At 38.7% G+C, this 22,381-nt stretch overlaps 2 protein-coding genes across 2 annotated transcripts; one reads left to right on the top strand and one right to left on the bottom strand.

Annotated features, from left to right (window-relative positions):
- Positions 1-5,049: 5,049 nt before the first annotated feature.
- Positions 5,050-5,752, top strand: LOC104107171 (auxin-responsive protein SAUR71-like). Its single transcript, XM_033658917.2, has one exon. It carries the CDS (start codon positions 5,115-5,117, stop codon positions 5,502-5,504), a length of 390 nt encoding a protein of 129 aa, XP_033514808.1. The 5' UTR covers positions 5,050-5,114; the 3' UTR covers positions 5,505-5,752.
- Positions 5,753-16,396: 10,644 nt separating this feature from the next.
- LOC138901608 (uncharacterized) lies at positions 16,397-17,822 on the bottom strand. The gene is made up of 3 exons (XM_070189386.1): positions 17,654-17,822; positions 16,983-17,087; positions 16,397-16,887 (listed from the first exon to the last, which is right to left on the bottom strand). The coding sequence occupies exons 1-3, from the start codon at positions 17,820-17,822 to the stop codon at positions 16,397-16,399; spliced, it is 765 nt and encodes a 254-aa protein (XP_070045487.1).
- Positions 17,823-22,381: the final 4,559 nt, after the last annotated feature.

The following is a 22,381-nucleotide window of genomic DNA, read 5'->3' as shown; positions in this document are numbered from 1 at the left end:
TTAACATAGAATCATTTGTTGAAGGAATAGTTTAGTTTTTTAAAACTAGAAAAGTGAAGATGTTGACCAACTCCAACTTTGTGACAACTATATTTTTAGATTGTTAGGTACCTTAAATATTTTATTTTTTAGTTAAGTTTATTTCCAGAACTTTATATTTACCTTATACTTTCATATTATTTATCTTCAAAATTAACGTTTAAAAAATAACTATGTAGGTAATTTAGAAAATTAATTCTTCGAAACTACACTAATTAATACTTTCAAATCTAAAATTCTCGTTGTTTCCAATCAATGATTTGTTTTTTGGCTTTGTTTGTACTTTTAAGCTTTATAAATGTTTAGGTAAACATACTCATACTCATAATTATAATAAAATAAATTATATGTCTACCTAACGTGAGAGGGTTCATATTTTTGGAGTAAAAGATTAGTTATTTTACCAATTCAAATATGGAATGTATTAGGCATAAAGATTTCCTATAATTTATTCACACTTTAATTGTAAAACTTACATACGGTAAAGTTTTAATGATTTTAAGGTCCTAATTATAAGGACTTCTTATTTGATTCAAATGAGGAAAGATTTATTAAGTGATAAATTTGGTTTAATTTAAACTCCTAAATATTAGCTAGGAGAATAATCAAATGACTATTTTATTTGGTGTGAACTCTATTTTAAAAGGGTAAAAAAGACGAACGATATTTCGGTAAGGGCCTTCGTGCTTTTAATATAGTATAGATTCCATTTTGTTTATATTGCCACTTTACTCAGGATTGAAGTGTAGCAGTTGTTAATTATACAGAGTTGATGGCTCATATTGTCATTCTCCTTTGGATAATTCGCTATCAAAGTCATATAACTTTTATTTTGTCAATCAAAAATGACTCAACTTTTGGTAATCGGTCATTAAAGTGACATAACTTTCTTTTGTCTTTCAAAAATCAATTGAACTTTACCTAGTTTACTTAAATGATCATCCTTGTCGGATTTTATACTTTTCCGGACCCTGCGCATAGCGAGAGCTTAGTGCACCGGAGTGTCCTTTTTAAAAAATTAATTTTAAGAAAAAATTACTAAAATACTAATTTAAAACCCGAATCATTTAAAAACCCAATCCACCAGTTTACTCAACACCTGACCCGTCCCACATATATGAGTCGATTTTAATAGCTTCTCTATTCTATCTGCAGTTATAGTTAATTTGATTTTTTTTGTATGTTTGGACAATAATTTATATCAGTTCCCATCTCAAAAATTATGTTATATCAAATTTAAAAGTTAAAATTAAAAAACTGAACAGAGCTACGGGAAGAGCAAGGCAAACTTGTAAAAGTCAACATACGACACATGAAAAAAGTTAAATTAATTTTACCATTCTATTCATAATTTAACGAAAAGAAAGGGAAGTGTAGATCATCTGCTTCAGTTACATATTTTAATTTAACGATTTTAAAAATAATACTACTCCAGATATTTATTATAAATTGTATTGATATATTAGTACAAATTTATAAATGTGTCTCGAACACACTGATTTAAAATTTTGAATTTCAAATTTCAAGAATGGGTAAAGGCGTACGTACAGAAAACCAACGAAAGGACACTTGATCACGGGAGGTGTGCTTTAGAAACTCATATTGGGAAACACAACTATTCCATGAGAAAAAGAATGATATCACGACTCCAACGTTTCCACTCATTTTCGTCTCTTCGATTTTCACTCCGCTACAATTTCATTTCAGCTTTCTTTTCCTTTCTTTTGTTTTTTCACATTAATCTTTTCTTAGTATTAACTTCTTGTAAGTATGTCTCAATCTTGTAAGACGCAAAGGAATTGAGTGAAAATTCAGTTTATTACAAATCAAGCGATATTGAACAAATTAATCATTAAGTAGTTTACACGGAAAATCAGGTAAATCCATGAATACGGGACCTTATAGGTGTTAGTGTTTTTTTACAATAGGCCAAAGTTTCATGAGTGCAAACGTTTTTGTTACCTACAGTATTACTCCATAACAATTCTTTCTTTAATTAATGATGAAGCAAATGTATATTTTCTACTACTTCATCTCGACCTTTGCCAAAATTATATGGATGCATTGATCTTGATCCCTACATGTCTTTGTACTAATTAATTAATCTCAAACTTGTCTAAGTACACTTAATTACTGATGCGTAGAAAGTGTATGTTACCTCAGATTAAGACAAATGAACCTTATTAATTACTTTCCCCAAGTTTTGTCTTAGCTTGATTATAGAGTAGTATAAGGTAAGTAACGTTAGTTATACGGTCCATTTGTACTGATGTACGTTGTAACCAAAATTCTGTTGAGGTTTTATTTTTAAGATGTAATATTCTTAAAATGAGGGTGAATGGGAAATGGAGGGAAAATGAAATTTTGAGTAAAATTTTAAGTTTCCCCTCTTAACAATGAGACATTGTCCCATATTGGAAGTGGAAGACATTTTTGGTGGGTATATATATAATTGCTTCTTCTTGTAGCTCTTAAAGAGTTAAGAAGAAAGCAAGCCTCGCGCCGTCGTCGTCGTCGTCGCTCGGCTCGGCTTCGGCTACGGCTACGGCTTCGGCTTCGGCTTCGGCTTCGGCTTCGGATAATTTATTTGTTAATAGTAAATATTAACGTAAGATTATCCGTATTTGTAAACGGATATTTTCCAATCCGTGTATTGATAATTTGGCAGCCGGATAATGGTCTTCCCACCATGAAGTGCTTGCTCCACAAATATGTAATGCTTGATCCACCATGAAAGGTGGACGTTTGGTCTTGCACTCCTTCTTGGCTGCTATATATATGAGCAGCAAATGTTGAAGAAATACTCAACTCAACATACAATTCGCTCAACAAATTGGCTATACATTGCACTCCTTCCTCTCAGAACTTCCATACGTTTTTCTGAGTATATACTCCTTCGTTCTGCATTGTTTTTTAACTTCAAACAAAGCAACTGTAAGTGTGATTTGCTACCGAACTTTGTGTTCGCCGAAACACTGGGGTTTGAAGTACCGCTACACCAGTGTGTTATTTGTTCTATCCTGGGAGGAAATAATCCATTACCTTGGGTACTAGGAGGGGATTAAATTCCTTAAGGAAACACTGTGAATTCAGTGGGCTCGAATTTATTATTATTGTTTCATTACGTTAACTTATATTTTGCAGAATTAATATTTACAAATACAGCAATATTGACCGGGAATAACAATCTTAAGGAATTTAATATTTATTTCTGTACTTGTGTTATTCTTATTATTCTGCAAACTAAAACCTTTGTGGTTTGTGAAACGATATAAAGGGGCGTACGTATACTAGTGCTCAATTACTTTAGTTTGTTCATATTGTCCTACCGGCAGTCCACTGTTTACTTCATCCAACCTTGTATTTGACTAAAACTTCAGCTTTTAAGCTTTCTGAAAGAGAAGATAATTAATCAATTGAATTTTTCGATTAAATTAGGGATTAATTTCAGGCCAAAGTTAGATATTGAGAGTTAGCAAACGATATACACCATTAATAATAAATCATTTAAAAAGAGAGGACAGAAACATTCGCATTTCGGACTCATATAATTTTTGACGCCAGAGCTTACACCTGTGAACCCAGAAACAAGACAAAAAGGAAGTTGCTAGTAAACTACAGAAACAAGACGATTAAATTGGACTTCAGAATAATATATTTGTATAAGGCGAACCGAACGCAGTTATTCCGTTTGTCACCGGAAGGGATAACATTCATAAAGGTGTATTAAATGCTCTGCGCCCGGTAGCATTTAATAAGTAATATTTTGCAGCATTAAGAGCAACGGCCCGTTACAGAAAATTTGGCATTTATATTCACTGTTAAATCTTCATCAATCACCCTCATAATTGACTTTAAAGGAAGGCACGATCCTAAGACCTCCTTCCCTAGACAGAGCTATAAATAGTGATCCCAGTTATCATTGTAGGGGACACGATTTTTTTGGCAAAACTTATACTACATTCTATACAAAGTTTAATATAATCTTACTTTTTTGCTTTTTGATCTCATATTGCTGTGTCTGGAAATCTTGTTCCCGGAACTGCCATCTCTGCTGTTTCATCTATATTTTAAGGCTAATTATTGTATATTTCTTCAATTATTGCATTATTTCAGGATCAAATTAGTTCACTTGTCTAGAAACCACGTATAAATTCAACTGTACCGTTTTACGGATAAACAATATTCTAATACGACTTTAACTAAACTATGCTTGTAAATTAATGACGACTAAATCTAAGAACCCATAAATGGCATAATAATATGCCGAGTTTATAAATATATTAAAGATATTTCATCCTAACTTTGGTAGATGGAAAATATATAAGATGGTGAAGGCCTTTAAGCAGTAAAATTTTCGGTGTTTGAAAAATAAAGACTTTTGATTAATAAATTAAATAGTTTTGACGAGGTGGGTTGCTCTGATGGTAAGTATCCTCCACTTTCAACAGGTTGTGAGTTCGAGTCACCCCAAGAGCAAGGTGGAGAGTTTTTGAAAGGAAGGATGCTGAGGGTCTATTGGAAACAGCCTCTCTACCCAGAGTAGGAGTAAGGTCTGCGTACACACTACCCTCTCCAGACCCCACTAATGGAATTATACTGTGTTGTTGTTGTTGTTGTTAACTCACCAAAAATCTCCTTTCTATTTAAAATGGCCTTTATGTGTCAGATTAATTTTTATAAGTATATCCCATTAAGAGTAAAATTAACAAAGAATCTATATTAATAAAATGCCATATTTTACAAACGAAATAAAAAATATAGCGGGAAAGGAGTAGTAAATAATTGGGCACAACTGCAAGTTTTGGATGGATCTAGTCTAGTTTTAATTGTTTTGTTTAAGAAGAGAAGTTACTAAGTAATTAATGGAAAATTAAGAAATGTTAAATGTACACAGACCCCGTACCCCCTTTCTCCCTTCACCCCACTAACAATAATTGTACCTGGCAAGTACGTCTATCTGTACCTCTCAACTATCCCTTCTTTCCTTCAACTCCCAATTACTCCATCTATATAAAGACACGCCCACACTCTTTCTCTCCAAGTATTATTCCCTTTTAATTTTCTCCTCCAAAATGAAGAAACTCATTCGACGTTTGTCGCGCGTGGCTGATTCCTCCTCCAACTACTCTTTGCTCCGTTCCGAATCTCGATCGGCGTCTCGTCCACGTCGGCTCCAATCCTTCCGAACCGGAAAGCTCAGATCCGGCGCCGGAGTTCCCGAAGGACACCTCCCGGTTTACGTCGGCGATGAGATGGAGAGGTTTATCGTTAGTGCTGAGCTTCTTAACCATCCGATCTTCGTCGAGCTGCTTAATAAATCTGCTCAGGAATACGGTTACGAGCAGAGAGGTGTTCTTCGGATCCCCTGCCATGTTCTCATCTTCGAACGAGTACTTGAGGCTCTTCGACTCGGTGATGACCTCCAGGATCTTCTCGGTGCTCTCTCCGATGACTTACTTTAGTGTTAGCTGTGTCGAAGATAGATATTTCTGTTTTTCTTCTTCTTTTGCTCTACTTTTTTCTTTGCTGCTACTAATTAAAAACAGTGGAAGTTGCGGTTAGGTAGAGCAGATCTCGACGATACTATTAGTTAAGAGATCGTTTTTTCTCTAGTTTTCCCCTTTTTGAATCGTGTAAATATTCTGTGATGTAAAGAAAAGGTGAAAAGTAGAAACACGAAATGTGACTACTGGAGTACATTTTTGTTAAATCTGTCCTATTTTTTTCTTTCAATTTTGTTGTTTCTGAATTAATTGCTAGTTAGATGAATTCTTACAACTAGGCAATTCATCAGAATTGACAACTTTTTTTCGAAACGCTGGCTCTCGGAGTGCTGAGTTTGGCCGGATATTTGCGGTAGGTGGAGGGGCCTAGCTATCTGTAATTCCCGAGATTCGTGGCCCTAGTTTTGAGCTGTAAAAGTTGGGGGCAGTTTCGTAATATGAAGATACCCCAACTCATAGAGTACCATATTGTATTAGGGAATTGGGATATATATTTAACCCATGAGTTGAAGAGTCATGGACTCGAAGCAGTAACCTTTACCTACTGGCAGGCCATGTACTAATTCTGAATCTAATTAATATTTGAAACATTAAATGCTTAGCCTACATTATTCAATTTTTGATAATTTATCAAAAGTTATCCCAAAAGGAAATCAGAAGAAAAGAAAACATCGAGGTTTTGGCTTATCTTTTCCATCTTTTAAACAAGATTTTGCGACGATCATTTCCTAAAATATGTAGAATTAGAATCGCTTGTTTCAGAAGAGACTATAGATCTTTGATATACTAAAAGGAGTGATGTTGGTCAGACAGGATACCATCTTATAATTGATCAGTTCTATCCTATGGAAAGAAAAAGTAGAGAGAAAATTGTAGCACTTTTAGGATTTCAAACCACAACTCTGAATAGTGTGACTGATTTTACAAAGGTTTTCGTGAAACTAGCTTAACAAAAAATACGTCCAAACTACACAAAGATTAAATTGAAATTCAGCAATAAAATATATGATGAAGGTGCGAATTATTAAATTATAGTCATGCATAATTATAACTAGTCCAGTAGTAAAATTAGCTATTGATTCAATATTACAAAGGTTAGGTTTGTTCCTCAATTGTCTCAACCAAAACAATGTGGACGTCTTTGATCATTTCTAAAAAATAGTGACACCTAATATGATTAGGTAAGACTTGGACCCCTTCTCAATATTATGTCAACATATTGTACCCGATGCCGTACGGACATATTTCTTGAAGTTTAAAAGACGATACCACCAAAGTCTATGTGGACTATGGAGTGACAAGTTTAATTTCCACTGGCTGAGGAAGAGTTCTTTGATTTTAACCATAAACAGGTGATCAAACTAGTCAGTCTTGAATCAACTAATCAAGCCAAAAACTATTTACAGGCCTTCCTAAATTTTCCTTGTTTTTTTTTTCCCGAGAATAATAACACAACTTCCTTCATTTTCATTTTTCCTAAAACGAAAATTTCGATGGTTGTTCCCTTTCTGACTTTAATTTTTACGTAAGAATAAATTTCATTTCTTTGTATTTTTATTGTTCGATGTGACTATTATTGTTAGTCGAGTTAGGAAACTGTCCACTTATCTTTCAACTACTTTTTCGAGCAAGTTAAACCTGTAAGGGAAAAAAAAAAACAGGTTAGGTGGATGATCCTGATATTTTCTAATTCCTTTATAATTTTATTTTGACTAACTCAGCAATATACTAATTTCTGTAACCAAAAATGAAATGACCGTACATAGAGGTGGCTTTGCAACCAAAGGGAATAAATGATAACAATACATGAATGCATAAATAAAATGGAACTGAGTTTGGAGAATGGTCCTTATCAATTAATATGATCAGTATTTAAGTGTAAAATTGGTAAATTATGGATTTTAAAGAAAGCTAATAACAGGATGTTGCTTAATAAAGAACAAGAGAACAGAAAGCGTAGCCACCACGTCGAAATGAATTCTGTATGCGGTTGAAACCTATTAAGTCAGTTGTACGGACTGGTCGAGATAATAATACTTCGATCAAAAGGTATCTACATAAGGTCAGGTCGAGGTCCAAAGAAAGGGCTTCAGGATTCGAGCTCCAAGTCTGATCAAGGATCAGTTCGGTATCATTATCGGGCCCATGACCAAATCGAACCACGAGGCAAAAGGTTGTCGGAGATGCACAGACCGACCAACACCCACCTCGAATATCAAGACTCCGAGTCAGGATCGAGCTCGAGCCAAGACCGATGGCTCGACCCGATATCGAGTTCGAGTGAGTATCGAAGCTCACAGACAAGGTTGTTACAGCTGCACTAAGGGAGAGAATCCTGGCGGAAATTAGAGAAAAGACAATACATCATGGGCTCTCCACTACGTATTTTTTTTATTGTATATAAAGTAGGATCCCTCTACTATAAGGGGGGATGGATTGTAAGCAGAGGGACATATTGTAACAAAAGATTTCTTCTCATATTGAAAGATATCCCCTTGTGCTTATTTCACTTTATCTTATTCGTTCTTCTTGCTCACTATTCTTATTCTCATAGTCAAGAATACACATATTTCTATTTCTCTATACGATTTGTATCAAATTATATCACATATCTTTAGAACCATACACAAATTTAACTATATTCAATTTTTTGGGTAAACAGTTTGGCGCCCACCGTGGGGCTAAGGATAAAAGTGGTTATTTGATACGAATCTGAAAAAATATGCCATTGTGTTTTGTGCTTGTTTCCGAAAATATCTTGGATTTCGGATTAACAACGACTAACTACCAATCAAATGGCTTCCCTAATCGACAACGAAGCCGGTCTTTAAGATGAGAAATATAACTTGACACCGAGTACCGAAAGACCATTTGTAAACGCCGTTAGAGCTCGAATCGGAGCGCCGATAGATATCAATTCTCATGTAGCTATTGAGGCGAACCTACATGCTGAACCCGAAAATAGCATTCATGGTGGCACTCGATCTGCAGCTCGAGATACCCATAACGTCGAGGAAAACGGCTTTAGCTTGCGCATGATTTTCGAAATGTTACAAGCCGAGCAAATAGCGATAGCTCATTTGCAGAGCCAAACTCAGGTACAAAGCAGGCCGGAGCCCAATCTGTTTCAAGAAATCACCCACAGAACGGAGCCAGCCATAATGAAGTCAAACGAGCAAGAATCGGGGACTACTCCCGAAATTACTAAATTGCTCGAGGAACTCACAAAACGAGTCGAAGCCAACGATAAAAAAGTAAAAACATATAATTTCAGGGTCGACCAGATCCCAGGAGCTCCGCCAATGATAAAAGGGCTGGATTCGAAAAAATTCGTTACAAAAGCCTTTTTCCTCGAGTGCAGCCCCAAAACCAATCCCCATAAAATTTCGTATGCCCGAAATTCCCAAAAATAATGGTACGACCGATCCTCACGAACACGTCACCTCTTACACGTGTGCCATCAAGGGTAACGATTTGGAAGACGATGAGATCGAATCCGGATTATTGAAAATATTCGGAGAGACCCTCTTTAAGGGAGCGATGATTTGGTTTCATAATCTGCTACCAAATTCCATTGATTCTTTTGCCATGTTAGCGGATTCGTTTGTAAAGGCACATGCTGGTGCCATAAAGGTCGCAACAAGGAAATCAGACCTCTTCAAAGTAAAACAAAGGGGTAGTGAAGTGCTGAGGGAGTTCGTGTCCCGATTTCAAATGGAACGCATGGAGTTTCCACCGGTCACAGATGACTGGGCCGTCCAAGCTTTCACCCAAGGGTTGAACGATCAAAGTTCAATAGAATCACGTCGGTTGAAGCAAAATTTGATCGAGTATCCAGCAATATCTTGGGCGGATATGCACAACCGATATCAGTCAAAAATTAGGGTCGAAGACGACCAGTTGGGAGCTCCTTCAGGATCTATGCATAAGAACAGGACAACTATTAAAAAACAGAGGGACATCGACATAGAGAAAAGGTCGAACAGAGACCGATATCAACCGTACGTCGCAGATCGAATTAACAACGGTTCAGCATGCAATGCCGCTCGGAACAATCGAAGGAGTGATCAAGGACAAAATTCTCGGGGGCTTATGAGCAAGAGTGGCTTTGATAAATATGTTGATCCTATAGAGGCCTCGACTATCGGAGTACAATTTTAGTGTCGACGCATCGGGAATTGTATCGGCGATCGGGAGAATCAAAGATACTAGGTGGCCCAGACCCATGCAAACCAACCCTTCCCAAAGGAACCCGAATTCGATGTGCAAGTATCATGGTACGCATGGCCACGGGACCGAGGATTGCAGACAATTAAGAGAAGAGGTAGCCCGCCTATTCGATGAGGGCCACTTTCGAGAGTTCCTCTATGACCGAGCCAAGAATCACTTAAGAGAAAGGGACGCCAGCAAAAAAGATAACCAAGAGGAACCTCTGCATATCATTCATATGATCATCGGTGGGGTCGATACTCCATAGGGACCCATGCTCAAATACGGCAAGATACCGGCCATAGGGGAAAAATGAACTCGACGTTATGTACCCGAGGGCACTTTATCATTCGAAATTGAAGAAGCCGAGGGCATCTCTCAACCTCATAACGACGCTCTGGTAATTTCTATCCTATTAAATAAAGCTCAAGTTAAGCGTGTTTTAGTGGATCCAGGTAGCTCTATGAATATCATCCGATCTTGGGTAGTAGAACAGTTCGGTTTGCAGAATCAAGTTGTGCCCGCAACTCGGGTCTTGAACGGCTTCAATATGGACAATGAAATGACTAAAGGGGAGATTACTCTACCAATGAATGTAGCTGGAACCATCCAAAATACCAAATTTCACGTAATCGAAGGAGATATAAGGTACAATGCCCTACTCGGAAGGCCTTGGATCCACAATATGAAGGCAGTGCCTTCGACCCTCCACCAAGTAATGAAGTTCCCTACGTCGGACGACATGAAAACAGTATACGGGGAGCAACATGCTGCGAAAAAAATGTTTACGGTCTATGAGGTAACACCGATACCAACGCTATCAGCCTCGAAAAGATCGAGAACTAAAAATAGATGAGAAATCAAATAGCAATCACAGCCACCAATCTCGACCGAATGGGTGGAATAGGAAATATATGATGACGAGGAAGAGTTTCTGACATCTTGAGCTTTCATCATCCCCGATAACTCCGACGCCACCAAATCTACGATCGAAGAACTGGAGCAGATTATATTAATCGAATATCTGCCCGAGAGAAAAGTATACCTGGGAACGGGATTGACCCCCGAACTTAGGAAAAAACGTATTCAATTTATTATCGATAACATAAATTGTTTTGCTTGGTCCCATTTAGACATGGCAGGAATCCCACCATCGATAACAATGCACCAGCTAAGCTTGGACCCTAGGTTCAAACCGGTGAAGCAAAAAAGAAGACCTCAGTCCGAGGTAAAACACACATTTGTAAAGGATGAGGTAACTAAACTTCTCAAAATAGGGTCAATTCGGGAAGTAAAATATCCTCAGTGGTTAGCCAACGTAGTTGTAGTCCCTAAAAAGGGGAACAAACTTAGAATGTGTGTGGATTATAAAGATCTAAACAAAGCATGCCCCAAAGATTCTTTTTCACTGCCTAGCATCGATCGCATGATCGATGCCACAGCCGGCCATGAGATCCTTACTTTTCTCGACGCCTATTCCGGGTACAATCAAATTCGAATGAACCCGGAGGACCAGGAAAAGACTTCATTTATCACCAAGTATGGAACCTATTGCTATAATGTAATGCCATTCAGGCTAAAAAAACGTAGGAGCTACTTACCAACGCCTAGTGAATAAAATGTTCGAAGAGCAAATAGGTAAGTCGATGGAAGTTTACATTGATGAAATGCTAGTTAAGTCCCTGCGCGCAGAAGACTATTTGACTCATTTACAGGAAACGTTCAAGATCTTAAGGAAATACAACATGAAGCTCAACCCCGAGAAATGTGCTTTCGGGGTTGGATCGGGCAAGTTCTTTGGTTTTATGGTATTGAATCGGGGAATCAAGATCAACCCTGACAAAATTAAGGCCATCGATGACATCACCGTCGTGGATAGTGTGAAAGCAGTGCAAAGGCTAACCGGACGGATAGCTGCCTTAGGCCGATTCATTTCGAGGTCATTAGGTCGAAGCCACAAATTCTTCTCTCTACTCAAAAGGAAGAACGATTTTGCCTGGACACCGGAATGCCAAAAGGCACTAGAACAATTGAAGCGGTACCTATCGATCCCACCACTACTTCACACTTCGAGGATAGATGAGAAGCTTTACTTATACTTGGCAGTATCGAAAATCGCGCTAAGTGGCGTCCTAGTTCGAGAAGAGCAAGGTACACAATTTTCTGTTTATTATGTAAGTCGGACTTTAGGAGAAGTAGAGACTAGATACCCTCACTTAGAGAAATTATCACTTGCACTAATAAGCGCCTCTAAAAAGTTAAGACCATACTTTCAATGTCACCCCATATGCATTTTAACCACTTACCCACTTCGCAATATTTTTCACCAGCCCAAATTATCAGGTCGATTGGCCAAATGGGCCGTCCAACTCAGTGGGTACGATATCAAATATCAACCCCGTACGACCATCAAGTCCCAAATTTTAGCGGACTTCATGGCTGATTTCACGCCAACCCTCGTACCCGAAGTTGAAAAGGAACTCTTGTTAAAATCGGGTACGTCGTCGGGGGTTTGGACCCTCTGCACAGATGGTGCTTCAAATGTGAAGGGGTCCAGGCTTGGCATCGTACTGAAACCTCCCATAGGTGGCATTATTAGGCAATCCATCAAAACCACTAGATTAACTAACAATGAGGCCGAGTACGAGGCCATGGTTGCAGGTCTCGAGCTAGCTAAAAGCCTGGGAGCATAAGTCATTGAAGCCAAATGTGACTCTTTACTAGTGGTGAACCAAATAAACAAAACTTTTGAGGTTCGAAAAGATAGGATGCAAAGGTATTTGTACAAATTACATGTAACTCTACACCGTTTCAAAGAATGGACCCTACAACATGTGCCTCGAGAACAAAACAGTGAGGCCGACGCACTCGCAAATTTGGGGTCGTCGGTCGAGGAAGATAAGATCAACTCGGGGACTGTCGTTCAACTCCCGAGATCTGTAATCGAGGAGGGGCATGCCGAAATAAACTCCTCGAGCTTAACCTAGGATTGGAGGAATAAGTATATTGAATACTTAAAGAACGGAAAACTCCCAGCGAACCCTAAAGAATCAAGGGTTCTACGAACCAAGGCTGCTTGATTCATGCTGGTTGAAGATGGAACATTATACAGAAGGACGTTCGACGGACCACTAGCTGTATGTTTGGGACCAGGAGACACCGATTATGTTTTACGAGAGGTCCATGAAGGCACTTGTGGAAACCACTCCGGCGCCGTACCATTAATTCACAAAATCATCAGAGCAGGGTACTACTGGGATAACATGGAGAAGGACACTAAGGAGTTCGTTTGAAAATGTGATAAATGTCAAAGGTTTGCACTGATGATCCATTAACCTGGAGAGCAGCTTCATTCGGTCATTTCTCCATGGCCATTCATGAAATGGGGAATGGAAATCGTCGGCCCTCTACCATCGGCTCCAGGTAAAGCTAAATTCATTTTATTTATGACTGACTATTTTTCTAAATGGGTTGAAGCACCGGCGTTCGAAAAAGTGAGAGAAAAAGAGGTTATAGATTTCATTTGGGACCACATCGTGTGTCGATTTGGGATACTAGCAGAAATAACATGCGACAATGGTAAACAATTTATCGGCGGTAAAGTAACAAAATTCTTTGAAGACCATAATATAAAAAGAATACTGTCAACACCATATCATCCTAGCGGGAATGGATAGGCTGAATCAACGAACAAGACTATCATCCAAAACCTGAAAAAAAGGTTGAGCGAAGCCAAAGGGAAGTGGAGAGAAATTCTGCCCGAAGTCCTATGGGCATACCGAACAACATCGAAGTGCAGTACTGGAGCAACTCCATTTTCCTTAGTATATGGTTCCGAAGACTTAATTCTAGTCGAAGTCGGAGAACCCTGCGCAAGGTTACGACATACATAGGAATAGTCGAACCACGAGGCTATGAATACTACCCTCAAATTATTAGATGAAAAATGAGAAACGGCACTGGTTCGAATGGCTGCACAAAAATAACGAATCGAAAGGTACTACAATAGAAGAACCAAACTCCGCCATTTCGAGGCTGGGGACTTGGTCCTAAGAAAGGTCACCATCAACACTCGAGATCCTAATGAAGGGAAGCTCAGCTCGAATTGGGAAGGACCTTATCACGTCCTCGATATAGTCGGAAAAAGGGTCTTATAAATTCGGAACAATGGATGGCAAACTGTTACCAAACAATTGGAACATATCACTCCTCAAACGATATTATTATTAAGGTATGATTTTCTCCTTTCTATCATGTATATATATATATTCGACACTAACTCATTGCAAGAATTCGACAAAAGATATCAAGACCTTTGGTTTTAAAGCACGCGTTGTACTCTTTTTTTTCCTTAGTTCGGCTTTTATCCCAAATGGGTTTTTCCGGCAAGGTTTTTAATGAGGCAACAATTATGTGCTACCTGAAGGCAATTCAACATTATTCGAGGCTTCTTCATAATAAACCTCGAATACTGGGGGGCTACCATCAAATAAATCAAGTTCGACACAAGAAAGTTATTTCATATTAAATTCATGTCGAGCAGGGTCTCGATAGAGAAAAGTGTAAGGGCCAAATGGTCAAAACGAACTATGCCCATGTAGTTTTGCTCGAACTCTGGCACAAGATACAAACATATGTATAATGACTTATAAAAGGAAAATTTCTTCTTCTCAGATATCTCTTACTTTGAAAAGATCTTCCTACTTCATGATTCAAAAAGGATTAAGGGCCAACCACCATCAAAAGGCCTACGGGCTATGATATTTTGAGTTCGAGTTCGAAGCAATCACTCACTCAATCATTAAACCAAAGGGATATCTTACATCGAGTTCGAGCGAACCACTCACCCGATCATAAAAAGCCTACGGGCTAAGATGCTTTGAGTTCATATTTGAAGAAAATACTCACTCAATCATTAGGCCTAAGGGCTATCTTACATCGAGTTCGAGTGAACCGGTCACCCGATCGTAAAAAGTCTATGGGCTAAGATACTTTGAGTTCGAGTTTGAAGCAATCACTCACTCAATCATTTAGCATACGGGCTATCTTACATCGAGTTCGAGCGAACCGCTCACCCGATCATAAAAAGCCTACGAGCTAAGATACTTTGAGTTCGAGTTCGAAGCAAACACTCACTCAATCATTAATCCTAAGGGCTATCTTACATCAAGTTTGAGCGAACTACTCACCCAATCGTAAAAAGCCTACGGGCTAAGATACTTTGAGTTCGAGTTCGAAACAATCACTCACTCAATCATTAAGCCTAAGGGCTATCTTATATCGAGTTCGAGCGAACCACTCACTTGATCATAAAAGGCCTACGGGCTAAGATACATCGAGTTCGAGTTAGAAGCAATCACTCACTCAATCATTAAGCCTAAGGGCTATATTACTTCAAGCTCAAAATAATCACTCACTCAATTATTAAGCTTAGGGACCAACACAGATAGAGTTTGAGGCTCTGTTCTCGCTTAGAATAGACCGAAAGTGTTCCATTATTCCAAAATTCAAGATAACTCAGCTCGAAGAACCGTTGTAAAATTAGGTTGCAATAACAAAGTCTTCACAAAAGCAAAAACACGTTCGAGCATGAAAATGAGAAGACATTCAAAAGAAGCTTTATTATTAACAAAAGGGGGTATGTACAAAGAGATTGGTCAAAAGTTTGCAAAAGAGAAACTAAGTCCTAACTACGACCGGTGTCAAAATCTCCTTCGGGAGCTGCTTCTTCTTTAGGCTTTTCATCGGACCCCGCCCCGGCTACCTTCTTCATCATCATTGTCGTCGTCAAAAGAGACAAGCTGCCTGGCTTAAGCTTCGAGCGCCTTAGCTTGGGTGATCTCCTCGAAAAGTTTAAAACCTCGAGTATGGATTTCCTCGAGGGTTTCCCTCCGAGATTGGCACTTTGCCAAGTCAGTAACTTGTTGCTCCCGATCAAAAGCCTCCCTTAGCTGCATTTGAGTAGCCTTGACATCGGTCCGATACACAGCAATGGACTTGTCCGCTATGACTTCCCGATACATAGCCTCGACATCTTGGCCAAGCCTGTCTCAAGCTCCTCGATCCTCCTGGCTTGGGTCAAACGTTTTTGCTTGACACCCCGAAGTTGAACATCGGCCGATAATAGTTTGGCCAAGATGGTTTCTTTTTCTGCAGCTAGGCTGTCCATAGTCGCCTTCCACCGATCACACTCGGCCTTGATCTGATCGACTTCTCCCCGAAGCAACCCGATCTTCTCAACCTTTTGTTGTAGCTGAGATAACGAAGGGTTAGCTTCCACAGTTGTGTCGAATCCATATTCTAAAAGCATGATGCTCACCTGTTTATCCAGTTCGGCCTCTTCTTCACGAGCCTTGGCCAAATCTGCTTGGAGGTCCTTTATAACCTCTTCCTTTTGGCCACAAAGAAGCTTCAGAGCATCTCTCTCCCCCCGAGACCTTTTGAAGCTCGGCCTCATACTGGCTGAGATCGGCTCGAAACTTGCTAAGGGCCTACACAAAAGGGAAAAAATACAAGTCAGGTTTAGAAAAGAACGAAGAAACCAAGCGTAGTAAAATCATTACCCGAGAAATGAAACGTTGGGCCTCTTCTAGGAGAATAGAAGCTTCATTAATATCGGAGGCATCATCGACTCCAGCAAATCAATCCCGAAAAGGGTCCCCTATACTAGAGCCTCCGCCCATATTGGGGGTCTTCAATTCTCGAGCTTCCCTTAACGCCTCCTCGAAAAAGGTTGGAAGAGATGGCCCACTGTCATGGTCCCGAGATAAATCGCTCGAGATGCACTGATTGACATTCGGGCTATCAGAATCGGCCCCGTCCGGTGTAGCTGTCATCGGCTCAGAAGGTCTGACGACATCGATGGCTTTCGCATATCGGACCACGAGTGCCAAATCTTCTTCTTCTTCTTCTTCTTCTTCTTTTTCTTCTTCTTCTTCTTCTTCTTTTCTCAGTCGTTGGACCGAGTCCATCGTAAGAGCGATTGCCTTTTTCTTCACCCTTCGAGTTTTGGGTTTAGGGTCCTCAGATTGAGAGGTAATTTTCCGTTTTCTATGTTTCCCCGGTCTCGGAACTAGGGACTTGGTTCCTTCCTCACCACTCGAAGGCCTCAAAATGGCATCCTTGGTTACGCCTGCATGAAAGGAAGTCAGTAATGAATGGAGCATAAAACAAGTTTCGAAAAACATGAGAAGTGACCCTTACCATGATTCTTGGCTTTCCACCTACCTTTCGCCAAATCACGCCAAGCGCGTTCGGCATAAAAGGAAGTCGAGGCTAACTTCTGAACCCAATCCTCGAGGTTGGGTGCCGCTTGTGGCATCCAAGGGGAAGCTGTATATTGGAGGGAGGTATCAGATAAAGTCATAAAAAGATACGAAAAGCAACGCCTTATGAAAATCACTTACGATCGAAATTTCATTCCTCAGGGAACGACATCTTCTCTTCCGGGATAAGGTCACGGGTCCTCACCCGAATATAACGGCCCATCCAACCCCGATCTGATGCTTGACATTAAAGCTTTCGATGCCCGACGATGGAGCCTGATTAGTCCTCGAAAGATTTGAGGCCGATATAATCGTATTAGGTGGTTTAGGGTTAAATCCAGCTCCCCGGCCTTGTTGGAGAAGAAGCGAAGTAAGATTACTATGCGCCATAAAGAAGGATGAATATGACCGAGGGTGACCTGATATCTTCTGCAAAAATCGATGATCACAGGATCGACGGGACCCAACGTGAAGGGGTAAGTGTAAACACTTAAAAATCCCTCTACGTGAGTGATGATGCTTTCCTCGGAAAAAGGAATTTGCAGCACAACCTCGGGACCCCAGTTGCAGTCCTTCCTCATGGCCTCGAGATGGCCCTCTGTTATCGAAACATATACATCGACACATACTCACATTGCCCCGGAACAAATGAAGGATTCTCAACCTTAAAATCGGCCTTTAGAATACACGGGCCAGGAGCATACTCATAGGGAAGCGGTTCCGTCGGTGCCTTGTCGCCGGACGGCCGGGAAGAGGAAGCTTTCTCCTTCTTCTGCGGTATGATTTTTGAAGTTTTTGCCATAAGTTATAAGGAAAAGAAAAGCAAAGGAGGATAAAAGAATTATGGTGTCAAACGCTGATGGAGGTGGCTCTACCAACAACGAAATGTGGGCGGAAAGAGTAAGAAAATTTGGGTTTTTTTTTGATTAGGGTAACAAATTAAGTTTGATTTAGGACGGGCTATTTATGGGCTAAACAGAGGCGGTTCATTCTCACATAATGGCTGACATCGACTGACATGCATTAAATGCCTCGGTAAGCTGAACCGACAGGACAACTACCTCGTACGTCATGGTCAGACTCAATATTGATGTCAACACATGTCTAATCATACAGTTGGAAATCATGTCGTTTCTCGTCACATCCTTCCCGAGAAACGAGGGGACTATTTGTATGCGGTCGAAACCTATTAAGTCAGTCGTACAGATTGGTCGAGATAACAATACTTCGATCGAAAAGTATCTACGTAAGGTCAGGTCGAGGTCCGAAGAAAGGGCTTCAGGATTCGAGCTCCAAGTCCGATCAAGGATCAATTCGGTATCATTATCGGGTCCATGACCAAATCGAACCACGAGGCAAAAGGTTGTCGGAGATGCACAGCCCGACCAATACCCACCCCGAATATCAAGACTCCGAGTCAGGATCGAGCTCGAGTCAAGGCCGATGGCTCGACCCGATATCGAGTTCGAGTCAGTATCGAAGCTCACAGACAAGGTCGTTACAGCTGCACTAAGGGAGAGAATCCTGACGGAAATTAGGGAAAAGACAATACATCATAGGCTCTCCAGTACGTATTTTTTTTATTGTATATAAAGTAGGATCACTCTACAATAAGGGGGGATGGATTGTAAGCAGAGGGACATATTGTAACAAAAGATTTCTTCTCATTTTGAAAGATATCCCCTTGTGCTTATTTCACTTTATCTTATTCGTTCTTCTTGCTCACTATTCTCATTCTCATAGTCAAGAATACACGTATTTCTATTTCTCTATACGATTTGTATTAAATTATATCACATATCCTTAGAACTATACATAAATTTAACTCTATTCAAATTTTCAGGTAAACAAAGTCAACTTTGGAAAATTTTGAAGACTTAGGAGAAGCATATATACCATATTTTCTTCGCTTGATTAAGAACGTTATGCAATTGTCCTTATCTCATTTTCCATTCGATATATTTGACATCTAAATGTACAGATGCAAATTCCAAATTTTAAGCCAATGGACGTCCAGTACGTAGGTTTCACTCTTTGTTCCTTTGTATTAATAGTTAATATAAATATAACATTTTCAAATTTTTTAATAACTTTATATGTAATTCTAACGGAAAATAGTGAATCTGCTTATATTCAAAATTAATCATAGTCTGAATGTCATTCGTATTTTGTTAATTTGAGTTGATATTGGGGCAAACGCATGGTTAAAATTTTATTTCTTTTGTTACCCTGTTTCCTCTTTCGTTTCCATCTTAAGTACATTTTATGAAAGCCCTAACATTCTTCTATGAATCAGAATGTGTCTTGCCACTGAACAGTGTGAGAGAAAGGTGGAATAATAATACTAATGCTCATGATGTTAGCATACTCATAAATAGAAGGAAAAGGAGAATGCAATTGAAACAGATAACATAAATAAACTATGAGAAGACACAAATATGAGTAGCTAGGCGGCTTGACAGGACAAGAAAAGAGAATATATGTTACTGCTGACGGAGCAAAGGTGCTAAATTACTTCACCCTCTGTCCCAATTAAGTGATTCAATCGGAATTGCGTGTGATTTTTTAATGTCTTTTAAATGTTTTGAATTGTTAATTATTGTGATTTATAGTATTTAATTTTATTTTAAAAATTTAAAGATTCTATATTTAATTTTTTACGGTCAAAATTATTAAGTTTAATACTAGTAATTCGAATTATATCATATAAATTAGGATGGAGGACGTAGGAAGCATTACATATATCAACGAATGTTGCTTATATTTTTCAATAAATTGTTGGATTGACTCTTTTTCATATTTTGTGGGCTTGACAAAGACTTGTAAGGAATATGCTGATTATGCTATTAGTCAGACAAATATACTATACATTCGTCATGTCCGACTGTCCATAGTATCTTTCCTAACTTTGTTTCTTTCTACTTTTTCATTCTTTTTAGCTGTAAGTAAAATTGGCCACCTCGCATTTGTGTTTATTTGCCTGGAAAAAAAATTAGCAGATAAGGATGATTCCCCGGAAAATAATTACTCACCCCAAAATAAAGAAATGTAACCAAAATAGGATCCATATTTGGTGCCACTTGTTTTACAAGAAGAAATTTCTGCCCCCCTCGGATTCTCGGTCACGCCCCCGAGGAATTCCGATTTTAATACGACGAACATTCTTTCTTTCTTTCTTTTTATCTGATTTGACGCGTATGAAAATAAGCTGTCATGTGATTGGCAGTTGGCATGAATTACTTAATAAAGTTGAACTGGCAAATCTTCAGAAAAATATACTCCATTAATTCATCAATCATTGTCCACTTCATCGAGTTTCGGATCTAAGATTTTAATTGTATGAGTTCATATTTAAAAATTTTAACATTGAATCCATTGTATTTTAAAATTATGTGTTTATATCTATTATTTATTGTAAATTTAATTATTTTTATATATAAATTTATGTTCCGCGCTGAAAATACTGGGTTCAGTTGAACCCGATAAATGTACGTTGCATACGCCCCTGACTTCATCTCAACTGGAGATCTTACGCAATTTTGGTTTAGTTTATTTCAGATGCTTGTACGGACGACGTTGGATTCCATAACTGGAAATAGTCCTGATTATTATGAAATAAAATCAATGTCAAAAGACCCCTTAATCAACGCAAAAGCCACATGCAACCTGTACTCAACTTGGTCCTTCATTCGATATATGCAGGAATTATGAAATTTTCCTATTCCAGACTTGTTTATTAGTTTGAAGATGCCAAGGTATTTTTGCTTTGCTCAACTGTTATACATTTTATATTTATACTATAAATAAATGTTAAACCTTAACTACGATCCGGAAAATGAGGGCCAGCTCCAGCCCTGCACAGTATAACATGTGAGTTCAACATATGCTTCAAGAAAATACCAGGCAAAACCTCCCCGGCTCTCAACTTAAATCATTCTTTCAAATCTGAGTTTTTCTATTCACATGTAATTACTAATATTTTATTAGCATATATAGTCTTTAATCAAAATCAAAATTCCACAGTTATATATATATATATATATATGCCATTTTAGGGTCTACACAAGCAAAAATACAAATGAATAGAAGGACCAGTGCAACGTTTTGTGTATTGCAGCATCTTAGCTTCATCAATGATAGAACATGTAAATTAATGTTTTCCAGATAGCTCTAGTAAGTTTCACACACAAATGCCCTGAGAATGTGAAGCTATTCCGCTAGTCACATCAGAACTATTCAAGTTAATATCGAAAACAGAAATATATAACATGATTCAGTTTCTGAGGTCTACAATTTTTAAAGCAACTGGCATATCTTTTTTAAACAAAGGCTTAATTTGATAAGTAACTTGTTCAGTAACTACTACCACTTTTTCTTATAAAACTAGGAGGAAACAGAGCAAAAACTGAGCTACCATGCAGGTAGAGATCATATTCCAATCAATATAAACATCAGCTAAGTGCTCACTCTGATCCCTTCTTCACAATTATTTGTTGATCATACTCAGTAACATAATTCATCTAACATTTGTAGCCTCTTTCCTGTACTATTGTAATTAATCGCTACTTATCTCCTGAAGAGTGAGCAAAGCACATTTAAAAGATTGAGTAAGAATAAAGAAAGTTGCACCGTAAAATTATTTACCCTCAAAATCGGTTAACAATTGAAGTTGTAAGTGGTTTTAAGGATACATGAACTAACTTGAGACAAAATGATAAATTAGATCGCAATTGAAATAAATAATGACAAAGTAAATGCAAACCACACGAATTGAATAGTATCAGCCTTGGAAGGTTAGCCACCCTCGAGCCAGGTATGCTTCAATCGGTGTCAGAATACAGAAGAACAAGAGCTTAAAGAGAAATAATAACAATGTATTGCTTTGGGATGCGTGTTACAATGTCCCCAATGAATTACCAGATCCCCTTTATATAGTAGAGTAATCTTACTTTATGTACAATTCTATAAAAGGTAAAAATTCCTCGATTAGCTGATTGCCGGTTCCTTACTGATACGTGCCGAGATTCCTGTTGTAATATTCGACCGGTCAAGGATATTTTGATCTTCTGTTAGTCATGCTAACAATATTTTTTCGAGCTCGATCGGGAGTAAGGTCGGCTCCGGGATCACGGACTCAATGTTCTCGAAGGCAGGCATTCTGACCCTCGGGTTCTAGCTCGGTGGGACTCGAGGTCGATCTTCAGCCCTTGGTTGTCATATTCCGAGCCTAACCTACCATGTCGTAAGCGAGCTCGATTTCGACTGTATACAGATAATCCCCTCATTTTTCGAAAAGTAGACGACGAGAAACGACATGAGCTTCCAATACGGACTTCGATACCTCGTGACAGAAACGACAAA

This window comes from Nicotiana tomentosiformis, chromosome 11, assembly GCF_000390325.3.
Source record: "Nicotiana tomentosiformis chromosome 11, ASM39032v3, whole genome shotgun sequence".
Classification (NCBI taxonomy): Eukaryota; Viridiplantae; Streptophyta; class Magnoliopsida; order Solanales; family Solanaceae; genus Nicotiana; species Nicotiana tomentosiformis.
This window is presented reverse-complemented; position numbering and strand designations above follow the sequence as displayed.